General features: G+C 38.6%; 1 protein-coding gene across 3 annotated transcripts in view; it reads right to left on the bottom strand.

Annotated features, from left to right (window-relative positions):
* Positions 1-26550, bottom strand: part of DENND1A (DENN domain containing 1A) — a 198403-nt gene that overhangs the window by 94645 nt on the left and 77208 nt on the right. For all 3 annotated transcript variants that reach the window (XM_054174197.1, XM_054174196.1, XM_054174198.1), the window contains exons 6-10: positions 20091-20160; positions 19289-19369; positions 17051-17104; positions 11575-11685; positions 5037-5137 (exon numbers count right to left, since the gene is read on the bottom strand). In XM_054174197.1, coding sequence (XP_054030172.1) covers positions 5037-5137; positions 11575-11685; positions 17051-17104; positions 19289-19369; positions 20091-20160 — 417 coding nt within the window. The remainder of the gene's footprint in view (positions 1-5036; positions 5138-11574; positions 11686-17050; positions 17105-19288; positions 19370-20090; positions 20161-26550) is intronic.

Below are 26550 nucleotides of genomic sequence, written 5' to 3' on the forward strand. Positions count from 1 at the left end.
GCATGAATATGGATATTGGGGACTTAATGGCTATATATTGCCCATTTATTACAGCTGCGTTTTTACAATTTCTTTAATTCCTTTCCTTAGGCTAACTAGAGACCTCTTAATTATGTTCCCAAGAGGTGGGCAACTACTAATTGGAAGAGAAGCAGGTGAAATAGAGGGACATTTCCTCCTATGTGAAAAAAACCAAAACAAACCAAACAACAAAACTTGAAAAATACTGCAGCTCACCACAAAAAATAATGTCAAACCCAAGGTTCTCCAAAAGGTTCAGAGTTTACAGCCACATTTTGCTTCATTATTCCAAGAAAGTGGATTAGATCACATTCACTAAGTTCACATCTTGATATACTGTGATACAGATACTGACTTGGTGTTGCTCTCTCACACCACTTGTACTTTACTCTCTAAGGTAGTTCTCCTGATTTCTCTTCAGATTACTCACTGAACTGCAACAGAACTGAATCTGAAATTCATTGGGGTAATTGATGCAAATTGGAAACTTGACTGCATAAATTCGAATGATGTAGAAAACAGAGTGAAGAAACCAGAACAGCAACTACAAGAGCTTTTAGTGAGTACACAGATGTACCAGGCTAAATTGAAATGCCTACCAAGAGGCTCCTGACGAAGGAATCATTGTTTCCCAAGCAGCAGGAGTACTCACCCTCCAGTCACCCCCTCCACCTACTTAAAGGAGCATATTGAACTATATGCAGATTTGGAGCACAGGAGAAAGGGAGTTAAAACAACTCCTGGAGAAAGGGAAAACTGCACCAATAGAAATGTTTGTTCAGCAGCTGTGCCACGGTACTCTAAAAAGGTGGCTCTCAGCATATATTAACGTTGGCTGCTAAGCAGTCTATCTAATATAAAAGACTGGTTTAATCACCCTGGAAGATATACTGTTGCTTCTTTTAAAAGCCCACCGAGTAACCCGAGCGACAACGCTCTAGGACTAGGAGAACATACTAAGCTGTGTTACAGGTCAGCAAAGACAGGCTTTTCTTACAGGCTAATTTTAAACACAGACACTGAGAGCAAACAGGAAGAAAACAGACACAGTGGGTATGTTTTTATGCCACATGAAAAACAGACCTGAAGTAGTGAGGAAAATTAATAGACTGTTTCTTTCACATCAAGGAATGATTAAATTCCAAACAGCAAAATAGATGGCAAGCTCTGGCCAAATTTAAGGAGTTGTATGTGCTTGGCTACTGATGCTTGGTGGCAGTATCTCATTAACCAGTGCTTTTGGCACTTGCTGGCATGTACTTTTCTTAAAAAACAAAACAAACAAAAAAATCCACAACCTAAATCCCCCAAGCCCCCAACCAGCAGTGCTTCATGTTTCTTCTGTTATTCTCTATTCAAAGAAGTAAGCAACTGTGCATTAAGGTGTGAAATCTAATGATAGGTTTCCCACCATTTTCTAGTCTCCACTCAGAATCTTCCCTGGGCTGAAAAGATATCAAAGAATAGTACCTGATTAAAAGACAAACAAAAAAAAGAATAGTACTCTTCCTCCTGCTCCCCCTCTCCAACTCTCTCCCCCTCACAGTTAATCTAAATGTTAGGGATCAGATGGCTGAAGTCATTCCAGATACATGTACATGGTACTACACCACTATTGCTGACTCAGAATCCCTACTACAAAGAGAAAGTATATTGAGAACAAACATTTTGAAGATGTGGGGTTTTGGCCTTTTCAGTTCTGTGGTTAGGAGCATGAATGAGGAATGCATACATATTAAGTTTAAAAATTCTTTCACCTCTTCCATGTTATAAGTTAAAAAAATAGCAAAGAACAAACTGAAAAATGAGAAACCACTGTGTTTTAGAAGCACTCAGTGTGAAATGCAATGTCAGTGACATAGACTGACACAGAGTATGTTTGTGGCAGAGCTGTCATTCACCTGTGACAATCTCCAATCACTTTCCTTTCCCTGCCTTGCTCAGGAATGCTCAGTGCTCTCAACAGCTAAAGAGAACTCTCCACACTGAGCCTCAAGTTTCTCTTATATGAAGTTGGCCAAAAGGATCTTTGAGGAGGATAGGTAGACACTTTACCCATTTGCTCTCTGCAAAGAGACTATTCCACCTCTGTCTATCTCTTGAAAAGCAGTCGTTGTGTCCCCTGCGCTTCCCAGGAAATACAACAAATTCCAAATTTCACAACCACCAGCTGTCAGTGGACCAATTGGGACCTCAGAAGTTTCCTTTAAACAGAAAGTTTCCACTGGCAATTCAAATGATTGCAAGTAAATAATCAAAGGTGGAATATACTTGTTTCAAAATCTTTCAAAGGTGATAAGCAATGCACTCTATGGAGCCTACCCTTCTGCAACTTCCAAGAGAGCAGAAGATTCAAAAGCTTCACACAGCACAGGCAATAGATGGACAATGAACAACAGGATGTTTTGTATTCATAATAACTGAAGGAAAGATCCTCGTCACTTTAAATTTTGCTCCCATTTCAGCTCCTTAAAATTCTTGTGTCACATTTGCAAAAGGTATAACCAGGCACTAATTACATTGAACTCTTATTTTAAATAATCTCAGGTTATTTCCCTTAAGAAGCAAAGAAAAAGCAATAAGATCCCCTTAAAGCAGGGAGCATTGTGCTGATTTCTTAGTCCTCCTAGGCAAAAATGACATCTCCAAGTTCACACGGTTACAAAATAGATTGATTCTATTTTGAGAAATATATTTATGGCACACAAATTGTTCCTAAATTGACTTACTCAAACAATTACAGTGTAGAGTGCTACCTCTCCAATTAAAGCGTGTGCAGCGTCCTCTCCAATTAAAGTTCATATCTGGCTAAGGTAATCAGTTGTATTTGTAAGCATGCAGTTACAATCTACCTAGTAATTGCATTTTTTAATCACATATTTCACACACTAGCTGGCTCATTCGTTCTATGGACGGGTGTTATGCCATGAAAGAATTCATTCAGTAGAGCTCAATGACTTGTGTCTTTATTTCCTTGGGTACACTGCCCAAGTGTTTGCTTTTTGCACACTTCTGCTCCCAACTGCAGGATCTGGACTTAGCCCCTCTTAACATGGCTTTGTCAGAAAGTCAATGAATACCTAATCTTCAAACCCAGTGTAAAAGCCTCTTGTGGTCCACACCGTTGTCCTGAAACTCCTAGCAGCATGTACCTGAAGAAAAAGCTGGCAGCAGCCGCCTTCATGTGTTAATTACAGATGCGAAGCCCATTATGCAGAGAAAGGGCACCTGCTGGCAGTGCAAATGATGAGAATCTGCCCTTCCTGTGCAGCCAGTAAATTGAAGGGTCATTTCTACAGGAGATAACAGGTTTAGATTCCCTTCCCTGTATCCTCGACAGAGGCACGTACTTAACATTTAAATCATCCGCAAAGGAACAAGTTTCCTTTCAATCTACATGGTTCAGTTCCTAGCACTTCACTTAAAAAAAGAAAAAGTCAGTTATCCTGGCTGCTTCCTTATTCTTCTCAAAGGCAGAGAAAACATCCCACAGAACACTGTCACACTTGAAAAAACCCCAGCCAACCTCCACACTAAGAGCCACATTTAAAGTATGGTATCGGATGACACAGTAAATTTAAGTTTATGTTTTCCAGAGGACTTTTAAAAATGCTGGGGGATAGAGAGAGGCTGTTTCTGTGTTCTCAAATCATTCCCAAAAGTGCATTAAGTGCTGTGCTCCCACAAACAGTTCAGCTCCACAGGGAGAAGTGGAAGTAGAGAAATAGACCTTGCCGGTAAAGACAAAGGCATTGAGTCCCTCAATCTTTTCTGCATCCTTCATCACTTGAGTATGTGACCACACAGCAGCTTGTTCATGTTTCCCTTGTGATTTCCTTTTACTTCTAAGCCTGTGGAAGCCTCACTTCATCCTTCACATCCCTCAGTTTAATTCCACCCAAGCTTTGGCCTTACTAATTCCAGCCCTGCAAGCCCAGACAAAAATTCCATTAACTCTCCATTAGGACTTGAGAGTTTAACTTCTTTAGGAAGCCTAAGGGAAGGCCACTGTTTTGGGGAAGACTTCATGTCCCTGTTACCTACGCAAAAAGGAAGGGAGAAAAAGGGGGAGTGGGGGGAGGGGAACAAGTGACACAAACTGAGCATGGGAATAACTGAGCCACTAAAAGCAATAGCATCTTAAAAATCTTCCAAGTTACTCATAGTACTCATCCACCATTCTGATGCACAGCAAATGAGAGATGATGTCATGGCTGATGAGGGTAAACTTGAGTTTGTACGAGAAAAGAAAGTAAAAACTGAGAGACTCTGAGAGGCACAGTAGACAGGCCTCTGAACTCTTAACCACAGGGTCCAACAACATGCTGCTCTGCAGACCCCAGGGTGAATAAGGAGACTTCCTGGGCCATCTGGACAGCGTGAAATCATAAAACAGGTTGGAAGAAACCTCAGAGGGCAACTGGTCCAAGCTGCCAGTCAAAACGGGGTGAGACTTGACATTATACGAAGCTGTTCATGGGCTCTGCCAAAATTTATCACATCATAATAATGAGTAGGTTTTTGAAAGGTTTACATTCATTCCCCTAAATAAGGTAAATACCATGTTTTAAACACACTGATAATAAAAGATCATCATGGGAAAATAAGTACCTCTCCCTCCATCCCAAATAGCTCAAGAAAGCAGAAAAATGCGAGTACCTTCTTCAGTGCATCCTCTACATTAGGAGTCTTAATTCAAAGGTTAACATTTAACACAGATATGCTGAAAACAGACTTTAATTACACAATGTCCAAGTTGTAGCCTTCCATAGTAAGCATTCATATTAGAGTATCTCAACACACTGATAGACAATTATATCTTGCCATGAGGATAATTTTTTTTTTCTTACTAGGTTGGTTGCTTCCTTAATATGCCATCATATTTTTAGAATAACAGTTGCATCAGAAGAAGATATATGACTTACTACAGAGAAATGTTGTGAATTTAAAGGATACATATCTAATATATATCCAAACACACACACACACACACACATATATATATATAGCCTTACCAACAGTAGTCCAATAGATGTGGGGGCAGAACAGGAATGTAAACATGCTGCCAGAACATCGGGTAGAGCATAGCGGCAGACCCATGAATGCAGGCAGTTAACTGAAAAACACATATTAAAACAGGACCATAAATAAGACAAAACCCAAGCTTTAAAAGGTAAAGTTAGAAGAAAGAAAAAAAGTAAATAATCAATTCTGCTTTCATATCAACATGTTTTACAACAAAATATACAGTGCTGTTGTTAAGAAAAGGGTATTGGTGGGTGAAGCATGACTGGTTTATGGTAGTTGTACTTTGACTGCCTTTGTAAACAGCTGAGAACATGATTCATTCAACAGAACCTGAAAACAAAGCTAGTGCTCTATAAAGCAACAAAAATGTGGAAATGAAAACACAAAGGGTATTAAAAAACAATAAAGGCAAATCCTCCCAGTTCTGGTCATCACCATCCATTCAGTATCACCAAACTGCTCTGAAGTGGTAACACAAACTGGAAAGAAAAAATACAAGCCCAGAAAGATACCATGTGAGTAGCACACATTTCTGAAGAGCGTGTGTGATCAAATTGCTATTTACTTGCCCTCCACCAAATCATTTGATTCACTGAGTTTCCTAGTTATGTTTGGGGGTTTTTTTTAAAAAATCATTCAGAATAGTTTAGATGTTGGCAGGTACCAAATGGAAAAGATCACAAGTAGCAAACACAGGTGCCAGTCAAGCTGTGGGGAGAATCGTCACAGAGCTTTGGAGGAAATTACATTTCTCAATCCTATTTCAAATGATAATTAATAATATGGGAAAGAAGATAAGCAGGATATTTGTCACATTCACTAAGGATATTAGAATGGAGAAGGTGGTAATCCTCAATAAGGAAATCTCAGCAAAAACTGTACTCAAAATACCACAAGAAGAGGATAGGAACACTCCAACTCCATGAAAAGGGAAAAAAAAAAAATAAGGCAGAACAGTCATACAAATAGAACATACAAGGAAAAGACTAAGAAGTGACAGGCAATCACATCCACCCTGACAGTGTTTTGCAGTTTTAGAGTGTCTTTTAATCTGAAATGATACCCAGCACAAGTACCACAATGCGTTTCACTTGTGAGACACATTTTGAGAACAATACTCAACAAAAGCCTAGCAGTCATTTGAAGGTATGATGAAATCAGGCATGTAATGTTTGTCTGGACAGTAGGGAAAAGGAAAAGCACTGCTTGCAAATACCAACAAGACAAAATCTAAAGCACTTGGGTCCTTGTGGTGACCTGAAGTTGAGAGAGATGAACCTAAGCAAAGACAAATTGTGACATTAATCCTAACTCAGTGAGATGTAGGGCAACCTTAAAAAAAAAATAATCAAAAATAGTGACCCTCATTATTATTAATTCCCATTAAGACAGACTTCTGAATTATACACCTCATCACAGGGAACCCATAACTGGTAAAGAAAATGGGGCTGCAGGAGATAAACTGGTCTCTTCAGGCTCCATGTCAGGGAAAATCAGCTACAACTCTGGATGAAGTCTGGCTTACGTTCCATGCCAAAGCCTTTAAGTAATTCCGGTGCAGTTTCTGTAAGTAACAGAATCTGGTTTTCTGATTAACATGCAGGTCACTAGGCAAGAAGATGGAAGACAAGCACATATTTTATGTGCTATTTTTAAAGCCCCTAACAATACAGATCTGGATAAGCAATAAGAATGAACAAAGCAGCATAGCTTTTTTGAGGCTTCTGGGCAGTGTGGTTCAGGCAAGAGTCATGGCAAGGTGTGAGCTTGGCAAGAAGGTGTTCTTCAAAAGCAGAAAAGGGCAGCTGCATGGAAGCTGCTCCACACAGAAAGTTGCTCACTCTGGCACAGTGATCCCTCTTACCACAATTCAAACACAAACCTGTTAGTATCCTTTGTTTCTATCTTGTCTATTACATCCATCTCTTGACCTATATTCTTTACCAGTTCTCTACCACAATAAGTAAGTGACACTCACCTGCACAAACAGTATTGTTCCATCTCTATTAATCTTAACACCCAGTTCAGTATCTCCACAATTTCATTAAGCTCTTTCAAAAAATACTGATAAAATCTGGAGGCACAGTCTTATCTGACCCTCTTTTAACATTCCTTAGATTTTCACTTCTGTCTCCCAGGAAAGCTGCAGAGTCACGCCTCACCTTAACACACCTTGATTTGGCAAGTGTCATAAGAAGAAGGCCACGTAGCCAAAAGCATTCCAGTGCTGGCAGTGTGTTTCCTGAAGTGAGAATATGCAAAAAATTCAAACTAGATTTGAAGCAGCATCCTAAGGAAACAGCATCCTTGGAAGCAGACAGGGTACAGCAAGTATCTGAACAAGTACCTGTTCAGTCTCTCTCAATAAGAAAGGTCTTTATTAGCAGATGAACATTATTTTATGGTCCATATGGGATGGAAATATTAGTAACTAATAAAGCAAACTTAGCTAATTAGAGGAAAATTTAGAAGCTACAAAATCTTGAATTTATTCTGTATTTATGAGTCACAAAACACTAAAGTTTTATCCCTATCCTATTATATTTCAACTTAACTTTATATTATTCCATCTGGAGAAGATGCTCCTCTCTCACAAATTAGATGAAAGGCAGAGCCTAGTTCCAAAATATGCAGCAGGGGAAAAAAAGGGCATGCATCCCACTGTAGCTTTTCCTCTGTATTCCTAAATCCTTTATGTTTTCTGTTTCTGTTCTCCAAATCAAAAAGGTGTCTGGAAAAGGTACTGTTAAAAAATTTAATTCTTACTTAACAATTGCTTCCATGAGGATCAAATGGATTATTTCCTAGCATTATTATATAACATGGTTGCCACTGTAGAGAAGTGAACTCAGTAATCCAAGGAGGCCCCTTCCAAGCTCCCTCCCATTGGTTTTAAAACTCAGCAAGAAAAGATTAAACAGATATAATGCTCAACACTGCAGACATCTGAGCAGAACCTGTCACTTATTTTTGAGATGTACTCCCACCTTGCTATCTGGCATGAATTCAAATAACACACTACCATGGGTAAGCACCAGTACTGTCCTTCAACTCTGCCAAGATAAGGGCTCATAAAAAAGAAATAGCATATTTGCTGGAGACCTCACCTGATTAGTGATTGCCATACAGAAAACAAGCACTTAATAATAAGGCAGCCTGAGAAATGCCCAACTGTCAAAACTATAGGAATCCAGCATTTTGAAATAAGATTAGTTCCACTACCTCAGCTTCCTGCAGCTGTTGCTAGAGAATGTAAAAAGATAGCTGTGTAAGAAAGACATTGATTCACTCATTCCTTGCAGTTTTATATTTACTACTCTAACAGCCTTAGTTGAGCAAATTAAAATCAATGGGATTTGATCACACCTATAGAAGTTACAAACTGATGGTGAATTACAATAGACATTTTCCAACGTGTTTTACTTTCTCTCTCCTGATGGAGAGACGTTGCACGGTTTTACAGATGCAGAATGTGGCCTCAAATGTCTAACATATAATGGAAAAAAATCACCACCTTTTGCAGTTTGTAAGATCATTTTTCTGCTTTACTCAGGGCAAAAATGAAGTAGAAAGTTTAAGACTGAGTTACATATGAATTAAGCAGAGAAAGCAGGGCTGTTGCAAAGGCTGTGTATGCAGGTCAAGACCTATCCTGGCGGGTTAGAAGGACAGCAACACAGCTCTCGGGAAAGAAGAGCTTGTGCATTTAAAACAGTAGTTGTAAGGCTGCTGGTAGAACAAGAACAGTGCAAGCTCTTAGCTGTGCTGCATCACAAGGACATTTGGTGAATGGTATTAATAATACGTTGTCTTTTCCTAAGGACCACCATTTCCTTATCCTCAGAGCCCTGAGGCATGTCAGAAACCAAGCAGGGAATGAGAAGTTGTGTATCAGAGGTTTCTGTGACATGGAAGAAGTGACATGGCAAGCTCTCAGCTCTCAGGAACAAAAGAGTCTGATGTCAGAAAGGTATTTTTTGCTTTGTACTAACACTCAAAAAGTAACAGAAAAACTATGTAAAGAAATTCACCTCAGTATGATGGAGCCAAGCAGAAACATCACAGAAATTCACAAGTTTCAGTCTTTTAAGAGTCATCAGGCTTCATGTTAACCACCTTTTTATAATGAGAGACAACCTGCTGCTGCCCTTCTCACAATTAGTTGTCACACCTTGCTGTGGCAGGGCTGCACAAGCAAGTCATGATGGAAGGGAGAATACTGGATGCAAGGGAAGCTCATTTCAGTTTTGCAGCAGCATGCTCCCACCAGCAGGTGGTCTTTTAGCAAGCGCAAGTTTTTTTATGCATTTTGGTTCCTATCTGGCTTTTCATGAGAGTAGTCAGACCACAGAATACAGAAAGAAATGTAACATGAATAAGTGCTTCAACATTTAAAAAAAAAAAAAAAAGGAGTTTTCTTATGCAGGAAAAATCCAAGAGAACAGCAATAATTCAATCGGTTCAGTACACATGATTTACAAAACAGCTAACAAACACAGCCTCATTCAGTTACCTCCAAATCATGTAGAACTCAACTATATTAAAGGTATTTCAAACCAAAATTTGAATTTGGTATGATGCATTAAAGCACAGAATTCACTCCACCATGAAAGGCTTTCTATCCATGACTGTCTAATTTTCTCTCTTATTTGATATTAAATTGAAGCCTTAAGCGTGCCATGTCTCTCAAAGTCAAAAGAAATGCACTGCAAATAGGTCCCTTCCACTTTTATTTTTTTTGTTAAAAAACTAAAAAATAAAAACAAAGAAAGCAATTCCCCTCCCCACCACACCACCCTCACTTCACTTTGAGAATTCTCAGTTTGGTACGTTTCCAGTTACAAGGTCTTGGCTTCCGCTGAGCACAGTTTGAAATAAAATAATGCAGCTTGTTCCTACTGCTGGAACATGCAGAGCAGAGCGTGCAGGCAAGGAATCACTGGCGCTGGCCCAACACTTCAAACCTGTCTTACACTGTCACTCCAATCTTGGAGCAGTTTATATATAAAGTTGTAAGATAAGAACACACAATATGAATACCCCTCCCCACTGAAGAACCAGACATGCTTTTATCTTGGACAGAGGCAAAAGGAAGAGAAATAGCAGAAAGATAGGAAAGAAAACACAACGCTACTTGTGAAATGGCTCATTAAGGAAGGCAAAGTGACAGGTAAGTAATTCTTCTTCCCAGGCTCTGTCACAAAGGGAGAGATTAAACCAACCAGCCACACAAATTGTGAAATGCTTTGGATAGCCATTCTCTTCTCTCCTCCTCTCTGATAATTTACTATTCTTTTCATTCTTTATGTTCCTGAATAAACACCTCTCTCTCTTTTATTTTATTCAATTACCAGGTCTGGATGTGGTGTTCTTTCTTTTACCAGGGAGGACACAGAGCACCTGGCAAATATAAGAGTAAAGATTTTACAAGTTTTCTAAGATATTAAACTTTGTAAGACTTCAATTCTTTCAGTAAAATGTAGGATTGATTGTAAATATTTAATAATAGGTCCCAGAGATTATTTTAACTCTTCTTGTTTCACTTAGCTTTTAAAATGATATTGTAATAATTATTCTGAAATTAAGTATGAAGTCTTACTCTTGTTCATTTTCCTGCCCTCTATCTACAGGCCATCCATACATGATTTTATGTACAGAATTTCAGCCTTCCATAGTAGTTACAATTCCACAAAGCAGCTTTAATCTCAAACAAATGTAGGTTATGGTCAGACAGTAAGAGACTGGTTAATACCATAAAGAATGGAACTGGAAGCTTGTATTTTAGAAAGGACTGCTCAGGTACTTAAGCTCGCTCAGTCCACTAGAAAGCAAAATTAGTTAAACCTTCTTATGCTTGCCATTCATAAAGGAAAGCAATCAATACCCATTTACAGAGCAAACAGAATGAAAACAGTTTCTTTTATAAAGGAAATCACAATCTTATTGACTGATTAACTTTGAAAGGCATAACACAAAACTTTGAACTAAATCAAGCCGTGTACTTGTTTTGATGTCCAGTCACTTTTAGAAGGGAGTACTCTAGAGTATTCAGTAGCTTTCATCTCCCAGACACTTGATGGAGCCTAAGTAGCACTAAGGCTACTACACCTTAACAAACAAAACTGCAAAAATGTGGATGGTCACTGTGTTTTAGCCCATCCTTCAGTTCATCCAGAGAAGGTCACTAGAGTATCCACCTGACACTACCATTCACCCATTGTTTGGTTTTTTCCCTATTGAGCAAATAATGAAACAGGGAATTCACAATGGCATAAATATTTGTATGTTTATGTACCAAGCAACCCCAAGAATTCCTTATAAAAAATCCCCACTACTTTTCATTTGAATATTAGAGCCCAGAAGCAGTTCAGTAAAATTATCACATAGAACCATAGAATTGAGTTGAGACTGCATAGCTGAAGCTGGAAGGGGAGTTGGAGCTCACAGGATCATTTCTTATATACAAGTGTCATTAAAAAAAAAAAGCAGCTATTTAGAAGAGAAGTTGTTCTGCATTGTACTTACAGTGCTCAGCTTACTACAACAAATGAGGATGCGGCGTTCATACAGCATACTGGCATAGAGATGCAGCATGTTGTTGACATCAACTGCTACAAAATACTCTGTCAGATTTCTCTGGGAAGAGAGCAAATAATTTTTGATTCATGATATTATAAACAGAAGTGTCCTTAACAAAAAAAAAACCACACCCAACCCAGATTTCACCCTCCTTTTATTCTAGATCCAATATGTGGCTTAATAAAGCAAGCAGTGTGTCTTCTTATGTCAGAACACTTTTTAACTGCAGCATCTTTTCCATAACTTTTGGGGAGCTAGGTCATGGAATCATACAATTGATGGTGTTTCACATACAGGTTCTAACATACAAGACATTCCTGTGAGAGAAAAAACCCCATCTTCTGTCACTTTTATGGAAACTTTAAAGTTCTCTGATGAAGTATCAAAACCATTTCTCCACCTAACAATAAAAGCAGCTCTCTTAGACATCAATTCTAATGTGACCAATTTGGATGAAAGCTCAGTCTAGGCTAGAACAATTCTGATAATTGGAAATACACATGGACATTTAACACACAAGCTAAACACATCTACACAGGTTGGCTGAACTCCTCCCTTTGTGCACTCAGACACATGATTCCATGGTGGAAGGCAGAAAGCACTTCCTCAGGAAGCTGGGAAAACTGAGGAAGGAGACAGAGAATTCTCTTTCTTTGAAAATTTCAGTGGATGCCCATCTCTGACAGAGAGACAGGATTCAAACATCCAATCAGTATGTTTATAAAGAAAACTAACTGCAGTAGAAATACCTTGTAAGCAAAACACATCAGCACAGAAGGACCAAGGCACAAGGAAGTAATACTGCCCAAACTTTACAGATACACTTCCTATGCAACAGAGGTTTATTTCATGTTTTTGTTGCTCAGAATATTAAAAAGTACCTAAGCAGTGTAAATAACTGAAATTCAAAAAAGAAAACAGAGCAAGATGCACAAAAGGCTATCCTCCCATCAGCCAGTAACACTACCCATTCATCATTACCAATGTAACTCCCTGGTGCACCTGCTGCAGTGGCATGAATCATGTATAATTTACTAAACAGTTAAGATATCTCCTAATAAACAGCAGAATGTGATGCTAAGATCTTTGCTATCAAAATTAAAAGCCACAATGTAGGTAACTTGATCAAAGTATATTACACTCTCCCAGAATGAGGGGTTTTTACAGTGCAAGGCAAACAAAAAAGGATTTTTGTGTGTGGAGGATATTCTCATTTCTTAAAACATAGAAATTTTAAATAGGGATTGTGGTGGAGGAAAAAATAATACACCTGAAAATGCTGAATTAGGGAATTTGCTTCCAAATAGGTTCCAAATAGATAAGAAAGGGTTGCTGTATGATAAAGACAGCCTTATAGAAAAAGCACGAGAGCAAAATAAGATTAGTCATGAATTCAAGTGCAATCTTAATCATCGTTAAATAAAAAAGTGCAGAAAAGCAAATATGATTTAGAAACTTAAAGAAGCTCAACAAAGCCTATTAGCACTTTTGACAGATCCAAAGATAACTCTGAAACCACCAATACTTGGCCTGAGAAGTCTGCCAAGATGCTTCATACCGTGCAAAAATATGTTCCACAGCTTGCCATCCAAACAGAAAGAACTAAGGAAAAATTAAGCATTGTATTTGGAAGACTTTTGTACCAGTATGCAGATAGAGAAAAACTAAGCTCATTATGGTTAACTTCAAACATGTTAATATAAACCAGTCATTCAGCTCTTTGTTAAAGAAAAGCTCTTGCCACAGACAGGTATATTCAAAGAAGCAGGGGGGGTGGGAAAAAAAAAAGCCAACACATTTTGCCAAAAACCTATTAAACTATCATGTACTTTTTCTGTATTTCTCATCCCATCTGTGCTGATTAGCATGATATTTTTGTCTAAACATAAGCTGTCTTCTCTACGGCTCTTCTTCCCCCTCTCACCCATCTTTCCACAACGCCAAAACACAGCGCATGACGACACAATTACTGCAAATAGTGTGAATTAGAAGAATTTTTAAGTAGCGCTAAACTCCCTTTGATGCCGCCCAAATTAGGGGCACGGCAAAAGGAGCGCATAATGCCTGCAGTCTGTCTGAAGGTATAGATGTGTGTGCAGGGATGTGTTTGTAAAGCAACAGTATCCGCTAACAAGAGGAAAATAGACGCGGGGAGTTGATTTGCAATTATTCTTCCATCAAGTTTATTCTAGCAAAATACTGGCTTTGACACACAAATGTACCTTCAGATGGAAAGATTTATAAGGTTTTAGTCTTCTCTGCTCTCAGAAATTTGCCAGTGACACCTGCGAAGCATGTGGGCGGTATGGTAATGTATTGATACTGAGGAAATTCACGTGTTAGCTCAAAGTTTTATTTATAAGAAAGCTGTCATCTTTGAAGATGAAATTGGGACTTACACATGTATTTTGAAAGACATGTCTCGTAAGTGACAAAACCATGAATGAGTTAAATAAATACAAATGAAAGCGTTCCAATTTGGAGTGTAATTGTTGTGTACGTTGTTCCCTAGGATTTAAACCTTTCCTGGGGGAGAAAAAAGGGGGATTTTTAAAACGAAATATGGGAGCAGATATCCCCCATTCCTCTCCAAACTTACTAAGAGTGCCTTTGCAAGTTCATTCCTATTTGATCATTTGCTATGTAGTATCAGTAAATGCACAAGAACGCTGACTTTTGAGATTAAAAAAGAAAATAAAATTAAACATCCTCTGCTTCTCTTCCTTCATCATCTAATGGAGAATTTTTGACTGAAGGAACAATCCAAAGAGCTTTCTGCTTTGCCAAGAGTGAAGCTCAAAGTAAGATGGATTATAGTTCACTTATTTTAGTCAGCTCTTGCATGGCTTCATTTACAAGACTGCAGTAAATCTCATATTAGAACAGGTCAATAGAATTGAGTCATATTCCCCTCTCCATCCTCCTACTGGAAATCCCTCTTTGAAGTACACATATAAAATCTAATGTGGGTTAGGTAACTGTGCTGTTATTAGCATGCTCTTCTTGGGGAGAACAACATACCGAAGACAATGCACTTTACAAATGGAGCGAATACAGAAATAAAAAGTGGATGGGGATTTTAAGAAAATCAGGTTGCAAAAGTTATGATGAGTGGAAAAAAACTCAGGCATTTTGAAATATATGAAAATACAGCAGAACAGTATCACCAAGAAAGCATCACCATTTCAGGCTGCTGACTTACTTTAAACAGGACAGACACTACTAGGAAACTTAGAGCTTGCACTGAATTTCCTGCAAGGAACCCACTTTACTTCTGCACTAACAAATCCTTCCTATCACTCAAATCTTTTGAAAAGGTGAATGCTTAACTGTTACATAAAAGTGTCCATGCTAAGTGTTTTTGAGACTCATTAAACATATTGATCTGACACAACGTCAGATAATTTCAAGAAGTTTGTTAACATTCCAGATAAGAGTTCTGTGCAGCTCTCCATTAACCATTACACACAACTTCAAAGTTTGGCACTACTAAAACTTTAGCTAATATGGGTTCACAACATAATTACTGATAAGATATGTAGAATTTTGAATAAATCAGGCCAATTGATTAAAAATCCATGAAGATTTATGCTCATTTCATGTTCATGTATTATTCTCTCATTTGCTTCAACTCCACATGAACTACAAATAGAAAAAATCCTCACAATACTCAGTAGAAAACATCAACCAAATGCTTGAGAAACAGAAGAAAGTCGACTGCTACGACTGTTGGACCAGTGGATTTGATTTTAAATATTTTCCTAGAAACCCTAGCTTTCAAAATGTTAGTGTATACTGTAGGCATAAATATTTGTTAATTGAAATGCTCCCACACCTCTGTTCCCAGAGGTGCCCTGGCTCACGCCAGCCACTGCCACGAGCCCATCCTTCACGTGCACAGGATACCTACAGGATACCTACATCGAGCCAGCCGCATTCCCTCTGAGGCACATCAGCACCACTCAATGATTCAAAGAGGATGCTTTTTAGTATCACATGGCACTCCCAGCCATGAAGGTTGAGCATTCAGTTTTCAAAGGGTTCCCAATTCCTCCTGGCCCAAGGCTTCTGCTTTTATAACAGCCTTTGATTCCTGAGCATTCATCATGTCTCTTGCTCAAATGTTTTGGGAAGCTGACTCATATCTTTGAATATAAAGGGAACAGCACCAGCAGACATAACCAACAAAGCATAAAAACAGCTATACTGACTTTACCATCTATTGTGCTATTGAGCTGTTCCATATCAGTTAAAGCAAACCAAAGCTAGATCATCTACTTTTAATCCTTGCTACTGGTTTCTTATCACTACTAGCTCATTTCTCTCTGCCTTTCAGTTTGCCAGCCTGCAAAATAGAAATAAACTTCTTCCTTGCTCTCCAGGTGATCTGAGCTTTATCAGGCAAAAAGTGTTGAAGTTTGAGATGATTAACATGAAAGAGATGAACATGAAATATAAACAAGCAACCACATATCTGGATTATGGCAGGATTTGATAGCTGGTTTAGATGCAGGAATTGATTCTTGAATTACTCCTAATATATCGTATTTCTACAGAAATAAAGCACCTTAGAAGAAAGAGCACATCTATTAAATTTACTGACAGGCTACGTGTCAGTATGAAAAGTCTATGACACAGAAAAGCTAGCAACAATGTTTTAAAACAGAAACAAAAAGCCCCAAATGTTATCTGCTATACAAATCATCCACAAATGAGATGAAATGTCTTGACGATTCCCTTTTCTTTCTTTCTTTCATGCCATAAATTAAGGGATATGGCGCTAAGGCAGACTGCAAAATGCTGAGAAAGAAAACTGGGATGTCAGGCACAGAAATTAGGCTAAGAGGTATCACAGGAGCATATTAAAAGAGTATTTAAGAGAAACAAATGCCAGCAGTGTCTTTCCACAGACCTATCACCTGGCTAGAAATCTGAGGCATGCTGAAACACATAGAAGACAACTTCATAAGGCTTTAAAAGTCTCCCAAAAAGTGACCCTAGAGAAAGGCAGTGTGCTTGGCATTTTCAGAAAGTTGTCCAAAAGGGATAATTTTTACTGATCTCTCATGTCACACTTTCAAAAGGGCCTCTCTGTATGATTTGCAGATCTGCTTCTTTCTACCCATATTGGTCAGGCCATTCATACCTTATCCTAACACATTTCAGCTTTTAACTACCAGCGCAAATTGTCACCTGAATTCTATTCTATAAAGGAGTGTGTTACCCCAAAGGAAACAATGATTGCCTGAGCAACTGCAGATAACAATACACCATTAATGCAAGGTCCCTAGATGTTCAAAATCTAGCAATATTTTACAGAATGTTATCTATTACTAGGCCACATAGAGGTAAGAATTGTTATCTGTTTTGTTGCTGATAGTAAATAGAAGCGGTAAAGCACATGGTCCTCTAGAGTACTCACATTTTCAGGTATACTAGGAAGCTCTCTGGTGTCAGGCACAGTAAAGTAAGAGTGCTGGGGAAAAAAAAAGAGCAAATATTAATTATTGCAATATTGTCAAGAGCAATCTATATTTGTTGCTTGATATCAGTAACAGCAGTAATAGCAGTTGCTCAGCTAAGTAAAAACGACAGAACATTTGTTACCAACTACCAGTACGACTACTTTGTCATGGGATTCAAAAGCTGGATTCTCAGATCACACATCCAATATGAAATTCATTAAGATAGAAAGTATCAAATGCTCCTGCGAAGTTACATTAGGGTTTTTTTGTTCTTCAGAGTCTCTACAGACAGACCCACACAACATATGACATATGCCAAGGAAACTCCAAGGCAGTTGATAATTCAAGCCATCTTTCCACAGCGCACTGCAGGTTGCAGGATGGACCACAGTAACAGCAGCATCGAGCCCTCTTCTGACTTACAGCATCAGTAAGTTTCATACAAGACAATGGCAAAGCCATGGAAATTTACTGAGAAATGCTTCCTGAAGTTTTCTGCCTACTTACCTGAAAAATATTATTAAAGTTCTAGGTCACTTTTATACACCTTAAAAAGCATATTTTGGAAGAGCATATTGGTCCTGCAATGTCATATTCCATTATATTATGGGTTTTCTAGCTGCCTGCATCTGGAGAGACCAAGCTCACAGTACTCATCGCTGAGCACACATGACTTTCATGCTTCTTGGTTAGGGCTTTGGGAAAGAAGAGAATGAGACTAAACTGCTTTTGTAAATCAATGTTATATACAACTTATACTATTTTAAAGATTTTCACAATTTGTCTTAGTGGGTACTTATTAATGACTTGGTGAAGCTTTAAGGGCTGTTACATTCTTGGCAGAGTTCCACAACCAGCACAATTTATTTTTTTATATATATCTCTCAGACATTTCAGTGCTTCGTGAACAATCTATAACCCGAAATAGCAAGCGGCCATAACAGCCACACTGAATATAGACACTAAATGTATAAACACAAATCTTTGCTTTTTGATAGATCACTGTTTTAGTTTGGTTGAAGAGATGCAATGCAAATATACAGGAATAGTATATGGAATTGCATCACATATAGGAACCTCACCCCAACCCCAAAATAGGCTTGCAAACAGCCAAAATAAAATGCGTAAAGACGCCAGAGCCAACAGTCCTTTGGCTGCTTTTTCATATCCTTTCTTGCTTCATCGCCCATGAAATGCCTGAGACAAGGGGAGACCAGCAGCATTCCTTGAAACCACTGGTATGAAAAAACTGAAATATCCCAACTGATGGTAGCCTTTTGAGACAGCTCATCCCCTTAAACAGAAATGCTGTTCATGAAAGAGCTCGCCTCAAGAGGACTGGGACATTTCCACCGCCAGCTGGTGACCTAGCAAGGCCAAACAACTGTTACCTGTCGACTGACATTACAGAGTGAAGTGACGAGAGTAAGCTGCTTGTTGCCAAAAAGTACTTTAGAAGAAGGAGCAAAGGAAATGAGAGGGAGACAACTGTGACTGCACACACCACTAGTTTCCATGTGAATTCTAAACAACTAATTGGCAACTGCAGCAATGTGCATTGTAAGTATTTTTCACTACAGCTTGGAACACAAGGTTGTTCTGCAAAAATTAATTTGAAGAGAAGAATTCCAAAAGAATAAATACTAAAAATATAAATCTATCAATAAAATTTCACATCTATTCTTTCACTGTTCTTTGATCAATTTTCTCACAAGATACAGAAATTAAATAAATCCTTTTTTGTATTTGAAGTTTTTTCTTGGAGGGAAGAAGAAACAGTTCATAAACAGTTAACACTGAAAACACTGCTATGACAGGTAGGAGACTGATTTCCAGTCTTGTCCCCCTTGCATACTTGCAAGATTCAGGACTTCTGTAGAAGTGTGGGCAATAAATGTCATGTTGCTGCTCTGTGACCTCTCGCAGGTCACAGAGGATATGGTGAGAAATTTCCATGGGGAATATACACAATCTTCCTCCAATCAGGGAACAGCATTTCAAAGACACTGGAGGTTAACGAAAGGGAAAAAGAGGGCCCCAAATGTGAAAAGGGGAATTTCACAGCTCTGTGTCCTCACAGGAAAACAACATCCGAGTACCAAGTTCCAAAAAGGAGAATTGCTTTTGACATTCCTCTACTATGATATGTAATGAAAACTGAGCTCCTTAGTTTACATCTCTCCCACTTAACTTACCACTCCAAGATGAACAGAGGTTCCTGGCTCAGGGATGGTAAGCTTATGAAACGTTTCTAGGAGCTCACTCCTTTGACTGTCCTGCAATGAGGAGGAAAAACAGAGGAATACTAAGTAGGAATTGCTATAACAAGCTAAACTCCAAGACAGAAGGACAACGTTTGTGATACTGGGTGCCTAGGGAACTTGCAAGTGCAAAGGAAAATGTGAAAATACATTTATACATTACAGAAATAAATGTCGTTTTCTCTGACAGCTGGGTTTAATAACAGGAGTTTCTGAGATTTTTTTTTTTTTTAATATGTATTTCTGTAACCTACTGAGTCACCAAACTCTGCACTGCAGAGTTACTCAGCTCAGAGCAAGCTGGTTTTCACTGCAAGTTCTACACAACAACTCACTAACTTAGGATATTTAATCCACTGAGATGAAGACTTGATCCTAAGAGCTTCTACCTCAAATGCATATGATTCAGACACATGCAAAATACAAGTGTTACCACAAAATGGTAACAAATCAAAGCAGCATCCTAACTGGGAGGATTATACTTGTTATAAGTAAATGAAACCAGGCTTGGTGTTGCCATCTTTTCTGAAAAGCAATTTAACAGCATTTTTATTTTTCAGAGATACATGCCAATCTTTCAGCTTGGCTGAATATGCTCTTCTATATGTATCATACAGATTAGTATTTCACATGGTCATCTCTCATACAAGCACTTCTTAAAACAGCTTGCTTTCATCCTCTCTCCCTCACTTGACACTGGGGCAGGGAAAAGAAGTTTTAAACTTTAGAACAATACCTGTCCTTTTGCTGAATAATCTGCCAAGATATTGAGCAGCTTATAAAAGACTTCAAACCATGGGAGGTAACTGGGGGAAAAAAAAAAAAGAAAGAAAGAAAGAAAGAAAACACAAATGTTTAACTTTCTAAGTGTCAGTTAATAAATTCAAGACTGCTGGCCTTTATTATACAGATGTATCCTAACAGAAGCTTCCATTGGACATCACACTCAATTTACAAAAGAAATAAAGAAACAAAATTGAAAGATAAACATGCAGAAAACCCAATCTTTTTCAATTACATTACATTTTCATTCCATAAAATAAGACAGACAGCTAAGATGTTACTTTTCACCACAGTATGCTTTGCTATCATTTTGGGTCTCATGGCACAGCTCCTTATTTCAAATCCTTTTTAAATACCAGCAAGGAATTTCCCCTCAGCTGCAGCAAATAGGAAAGCAAGCTTGTGTGACGCACGAACTGATTAGTCTTCTAATCACAGATGCTTTCTGAAGCAAATGGAATCTATTTTGATATAGTTAGACAGGATTTAAAGTTTTTATAAAATATGACTACATCTTGACAGCTATAAAGAATTGAGTGCCCCATGGTTCCCAACTGTACAGCTTTCAGTAACAAATGAGGTGAGAAGCTATATATGAGACAGATAAAGTGAATGGCACTCCATCATTAACATTTGTTTGAAGCCTGCAAATGCTACTGTAAAATGTAAGTAGCTTATCAAAATATACTGATAAGCAACTTAACTTTTCATGTTATATGACAGCATTATCATTTAAATTAATATGCTCTAAGCATCTTTACAAACTATGTATTAGAATAGAGCCAGAAAGACAATTACCACTTTAAACAGCATTTAAGTTTGGCATTATATTGTAAACAATCAAGAAGGATTAGCTAGAAGATAAGTTCCTTTCTTTCTGTTTAGTTAAATAAACTTCAGCAGAGTTAAAAGCCATTACAAGAGTAACAAGAAATCCTCTCAAAACATATCTACTAAGTAGAGATTAAGAACCTGGTAAACAAATCCTTGCAAGGCATCTATCAAAAGAGTCTGAAAAGACAGCAAAGCTCCCAGCAGTATGAACCCAAAACTTATTTCATGAGGGTGTATTTCAAGTTCTCTTTAATTGCTCAGGGACCTTGCTGAAAAACTACATTTACAGAATTAAAATGAGTGTCTTTTAAAGTATTATTGTGTTTACAACGTATGCATCAGGATAAAAGCAACGAACAGAAACAAGTCACCTCAGCTTCTGTTTTGCCAGAGCTGTGGTTCATTTAGAGCCCCAGCACTGGTGGGTGAGGACAGAGCAGGTTCCCAGCACCATTTGCAATGAGCGGCACAGGGACCAAACGAGGACAATGCTGAGCCCTGAACCATGTTCAGGTACATTCTTTCTTCAAAGATTTGCTTCTCTGTCCTGTCGGGGCCTGGCTGTTCACAGCTAAACCACACCTTGCTACAGATTCGAAGGAGCAATACTCCCAACATAACCAGTCTGCAAGTCCTACCCATGAGAATGCGCCATCCAAATCCAGTTTCAATTCTTTGGCTCAGCACCTGATTCTAATGAAAATAGCCCAGATAGAGTCTCATATTCACACAATGTCGAAACATCAGCAAACCTTCTATACAATTAAAAGGTCGCAGCCAGATTTGTTTGCTTTCCCTTCTCTCGTCAGGAGTATCTTATAATGAACTTCATTACTGTCCTTTGTTTAACACTAACTCATCCTTATTTTAATCCACGTTTCCCAAATGATGGTTTAGCATCGCAGCACAACCTCCTCTTTTTCTTATTTTAAGAATAACGTTCCATTTTGAGGAGAGAAGCTTCACAGTTTTGAAGCTGAGGAAATTAGCTGATATTTGAAGCAGACCTTGGCACACTACAACACATGGAGATCTCTGTGGCTCTTGCTCAAGAGAGGTGCAAGACAAGATAAAACAAACCAATCCACCATGAAATTGCATAAATTATGTAGACAATTTCACTTCAATTTTCACCTCCCTCATCACTGCAGAATTCAGGATCTCTCTCATCCTGTAAGCTTTAGATATGTTAAAAAACTAATTTATCCTGCCATCTTCAATACTTTTACTTCATCACTTATTCTGTGTGTTTACTGCTCAAGAGTGAAACAGTTCTGCTTTTATTAGGCCAAATTGCGACCACTCAAAGTTGGGGGGAGGGGGGGAACAAAACACTAAACTAAAATGAAGAAATGTTGTTACCTGAATTTGAGGTTAGATCTCTGCCAAAAAGAAAAAAAGAAAATATGTGGATTTTTACTTCAAGGCAGCCCTTAAACACCCCCTCCAAAGAAACAGAGCTGAATTTATAACCAAAAAATTTTCTGAACCACATGCAACTTAAGCAGTCCAACTGGTAGCACTGCTGAAGATTTATGGCTTATGACTTGCTCATATTTAATTTGTAACCAAACACTTCCCCTTCCTCTTAGCTACCTTAGAACTTTTGATTAACTCTTGTTTTCACAGGTCATAGGTTAAACAAAGGAAGGGAAGCGCTCTGGAGTGAAATTGCCCAGAGCACCACAGCCTGCAAGCGCAGGCACACTCACACACACATCCCCCTTCACACAACATCAAAAAAGCGACAGACTAGAGATTCTTCAAGGGAGTTGAAGTTCAAAGACTCCAATAAGCATAAATCAGATTGTGGCTGAAGAGTAAACAAAAATAGAAGTGTAAACTGCAATTTTAATTTTTTTTATTTTACACCCATTTTCCATTCCCTCACACATGCACACACATATGATGAGGTGTTTGCCACAAATCACCCAAATCAAACCAAAGCCTCATCAAATCAGGCTTCTTCAAGCGGAGAGATAGGTTTGGCACTCTGCTTTCTCTCCCTCTGAACCCGAAGTGTGTGATGCAGCCTCAGTGCTGGAGACAGGCCAGTCTGACGGAAACAAGCACGAGCACAGGAAAACTGCTTATTATGCTACATCAGGTCTGCACAAACTCCACTGCACAAGTTGCACAGAACCTTATTCAGTAACTCATATGTCATCACCTTTTTAGTGCACTCCTTGAAAGTACAAAACATTGTTAGTTACATGTGTCACAGCAATTAGGGTCAGCCCGAATGTTAAGACAATAGTGCTGCACTGCAGCTTGTAAATACAAATATTTCCAAAATGCAAAATCAACAGACAGCTGGGCCAAGACAACAGGACAGAGAGAAAGCAGCAAATGAATGTGATACCAGAGCCCAACAATCCCAGTGGGTAGATGTCTGCAGTTATGAAGAGGTTCACCTTTCCTAGACTCAACTGGCAAGGAGCTGCAGAGCCTTTGTCCTGAGAGAGCAGAGCTGAAGTGCCGGGGAAGGCAGGAGGACGCAGATGACCTGCACACCAACAGCTGCCAAAGGCCCAGCTCACCAGTCAGCCCCACTCCCACAAGTCCAATCTATACTTCAAAAGTTACACTGAACAGAAAATGTCATCACCCAATATTAGCTGCTGCCCAGATGAAAATGCTGTACTGCAGTCAATTTAGCTTTGAGTTTTCAACATATTAATCCATTCGTGTGCTTTAACATTTAAAAGAGAAAAACTATCACAGCAGCACATGTGAGGTCACATTTCCTGACCTCCAGAAAGGACTGCAACTGGAATTGAAGAATACTGAGCTAGGACTTCAGCACTAAAGCAACTGCCTTTATATGTGCTTATCTACACCCAGCACACGAGTGCATATTACCATTCCCCAGCAGAAGGATGCAGTAGGAGACTGCCTCCAAAACAAAAAAGCCAAGAAACAATATACAAAGCCAAGATGATAGTTCTGTGATTGCCTGTACATAAAGACATGCAACTAGTTTAGTCACACAGAATTCTCCGGCAGTAAATAAACGCAACATCTCTAAGAGCAGCAAAGGGGAAATCTGCAAACAAGTTATCTACACAGGCATCCAGTTGATTTCTTTATCAAGTAGAAGATAGCTTCCTCAGGAAAACCCAGCTGCTGCATATCCAGTTTTGAAGCACTACTAATGAAGAGAGGACTTGCTAATAAATATACTTTCTTTGAATGTTAAAATTTCACTGTTATCATTTCTTTTGACATTTTTTGAGCACCCATTAAAATGAAGGAGAAAGCTAAGTTATAGCATGTGCCACTGAATCACTGTGGTGTCTCACAAATACCATGTACATGCAAGGTCAAGTGTAAGAAGAGGCTGGAGAAACCTGGTATAGAACTAGGAATTTTACTTTCTATTAGAAAGGTAACTCTCCAGTCAAGTCAACCTGAAAGGGAGAGATTTTCCAGTCTTAGCTGTAACAAGTGACTGTGAAGGAGGAAGAAATGGCAAGATAAGCCAAGTGTGCAAGAACATGGTGAAAGCTGAAGGTAAAATAAACTCCTGTGGAGCACTAAAGAGTTTGAAAGTGTTATTAAGAACTTCAGAAGCAAAAATGCTACAGTGTGGCAGCAGCAAGCCTCAGTGGCAAAGGGTAACTTTGAAAATATTCTATGAGGATTTGCTAATTACTATAGTAACTGTTAATAAAATGAATTGCCAACACTTACAGCTCCAGTGTTCAGTTTTACCCGTGTAGTGACGCCCTGAAAAAGCAAAGCAAGCACTTTCGGAAAGGTACCTGTAGTACCTGTGTTTTCCTCAACCCTACCAATTCAAGTATCTCCTTAGTCCTTAGTTCACCCAATTTCCACCAAGCGCTGGAACTCCCACTCTGTATATAGGCAGAACTGCATTTTTGTACATTTGAAATTAATGAGACTAAGTAACTAGTCAAACATCAACTTATCTAATGCAGCATGTCCTGAAAGATTGATTTACAAGCAGATATAACTTTTATTCCTTCCATTCACACAGATCAGAAGTGGAATTGTTAACATGTATTTATTTATAACACATACTATATATTTTGATAACAGCATAACCAACTGCCATCTCCCTTGCAAAACAGAACAGTCATTTCCATTTTACAGATGGGCACACTTCTCTGTAGTGACAGGCTCACAAAAATCTGCCTGTATTAGCCAGGATTGGATTCGAAGAGTTCCTGAATCTTGACCTTGTGCTCAGGACAATAATTTCTAGGCCACTGGAGTACCTAATTCTGTCAATAATAAGCTTGGTTTTTACATAAACCATAGTAGGCATTCTCACTAACTTCACTGCAAGTACTGATTGACAAAAGCGTAAGGAAGAGGAAATTGAGGCCAAGTAGTTCTTCTGCCAGCACAACTTGTGCATGTATCAATAAACCACAGTGGGTTTCAGTTCATGGACACTGAATAATTAATTCAAACCATAGATGACCTGGTACTTAGTTGTGGCAGTAAAATCACTATGAAGCCCAGAAAGTTCTTGCCTGACAAAGCATTGGTCTAATGAGTGAAACGCCTTTTCTTGCATGGTCACACTCATATGATGCAAGTGACTGGTATCAGCAGGGGCATGTGTGCCTCATTCTCTATGTCCGCTCAAGCAACATCACTGTTCTAAACATGCAGTCCTCAGAAAAGTCATACAGGACATCAAAATCTCAAGTCAAATCCAGCAATTTGAAAAAGGATGAAATTTCCTAGAGAAGCACAGCACATGCTTTCTGACCAAGGTACTTGTCAGTACCTGCAGGATGAATTACAAATCCTTGCATCTGGAAATCAGAAGGCATCTCTGTGAATACCTTCCCCCCTTGAAAGAACATGACTATGGAAAACATTTCAAAACTCAATACAGTCTCTTAGAGACTACTTGTAAGTTTCTGCATTTAAAGATCATGTATATTACAATTTATATTTTAAACCCATGCTGCTTCTTTCCATCCTCCTGCAGCTGGTAACTAGACTCTCAATGTTAGCAATCATGGTCTTTTTTTAAGCTAATAATTGTGACTACAGACTGAGATGATGAACTAAGTTATGCTGGACAGTCATTCTGCTCTTCAGTGGTTTTACGCAGACACAATATTAAATAGCAAAAGCAGAGCCATCAAAACACTTTCTCCTTCCCTTCATTAAAAATGTGAATTCCCCTTTTTAATTATTTTTAAATTCCACCTTAATTTTACCAGCTAAGACTGTTAAATGACTTAACTACATATTTTTTAAAATATTCCTTTTCTTCCCCTCAAGAGAGAGCCTCCATACATCTATTATTTTCCTTGTTGTAATACACTATTAATTTCACTTTTTTCCCACCTTCCTTTCCTTCCCCTATCCAACGTTTTCAGCATTTTTACAAAATGCATTTGAAAGAACCAAGGCACCTCTGGGCTCATCTGGGAATTCCCGTAGGCTAAATTCCCAGTTCAGCCACATTTATGCGTTCCAGTGTCTTCCCTTACACCTTATGGAACTCAGTACATCATTATTCTCTCTTCTAGACTCAGTCTATTGACACATTCTCACACTTGTAAGCTTAAACACATACACACATACCCACA

This window comes from Dryobates pubescens, chromosome 29 (genome assembly GCF_014839835.1).
Source record: "Dryobates pubescens isolate bDryPub1 chromosome 29, bDryPub1.pri, whole genome shotgun sequence".
Lineage (NCBI taxonomy): Eukaryota > Metazoa > Chordata > Aves > Piciformes > Picidae > Dryobates > Dryobates pubescens.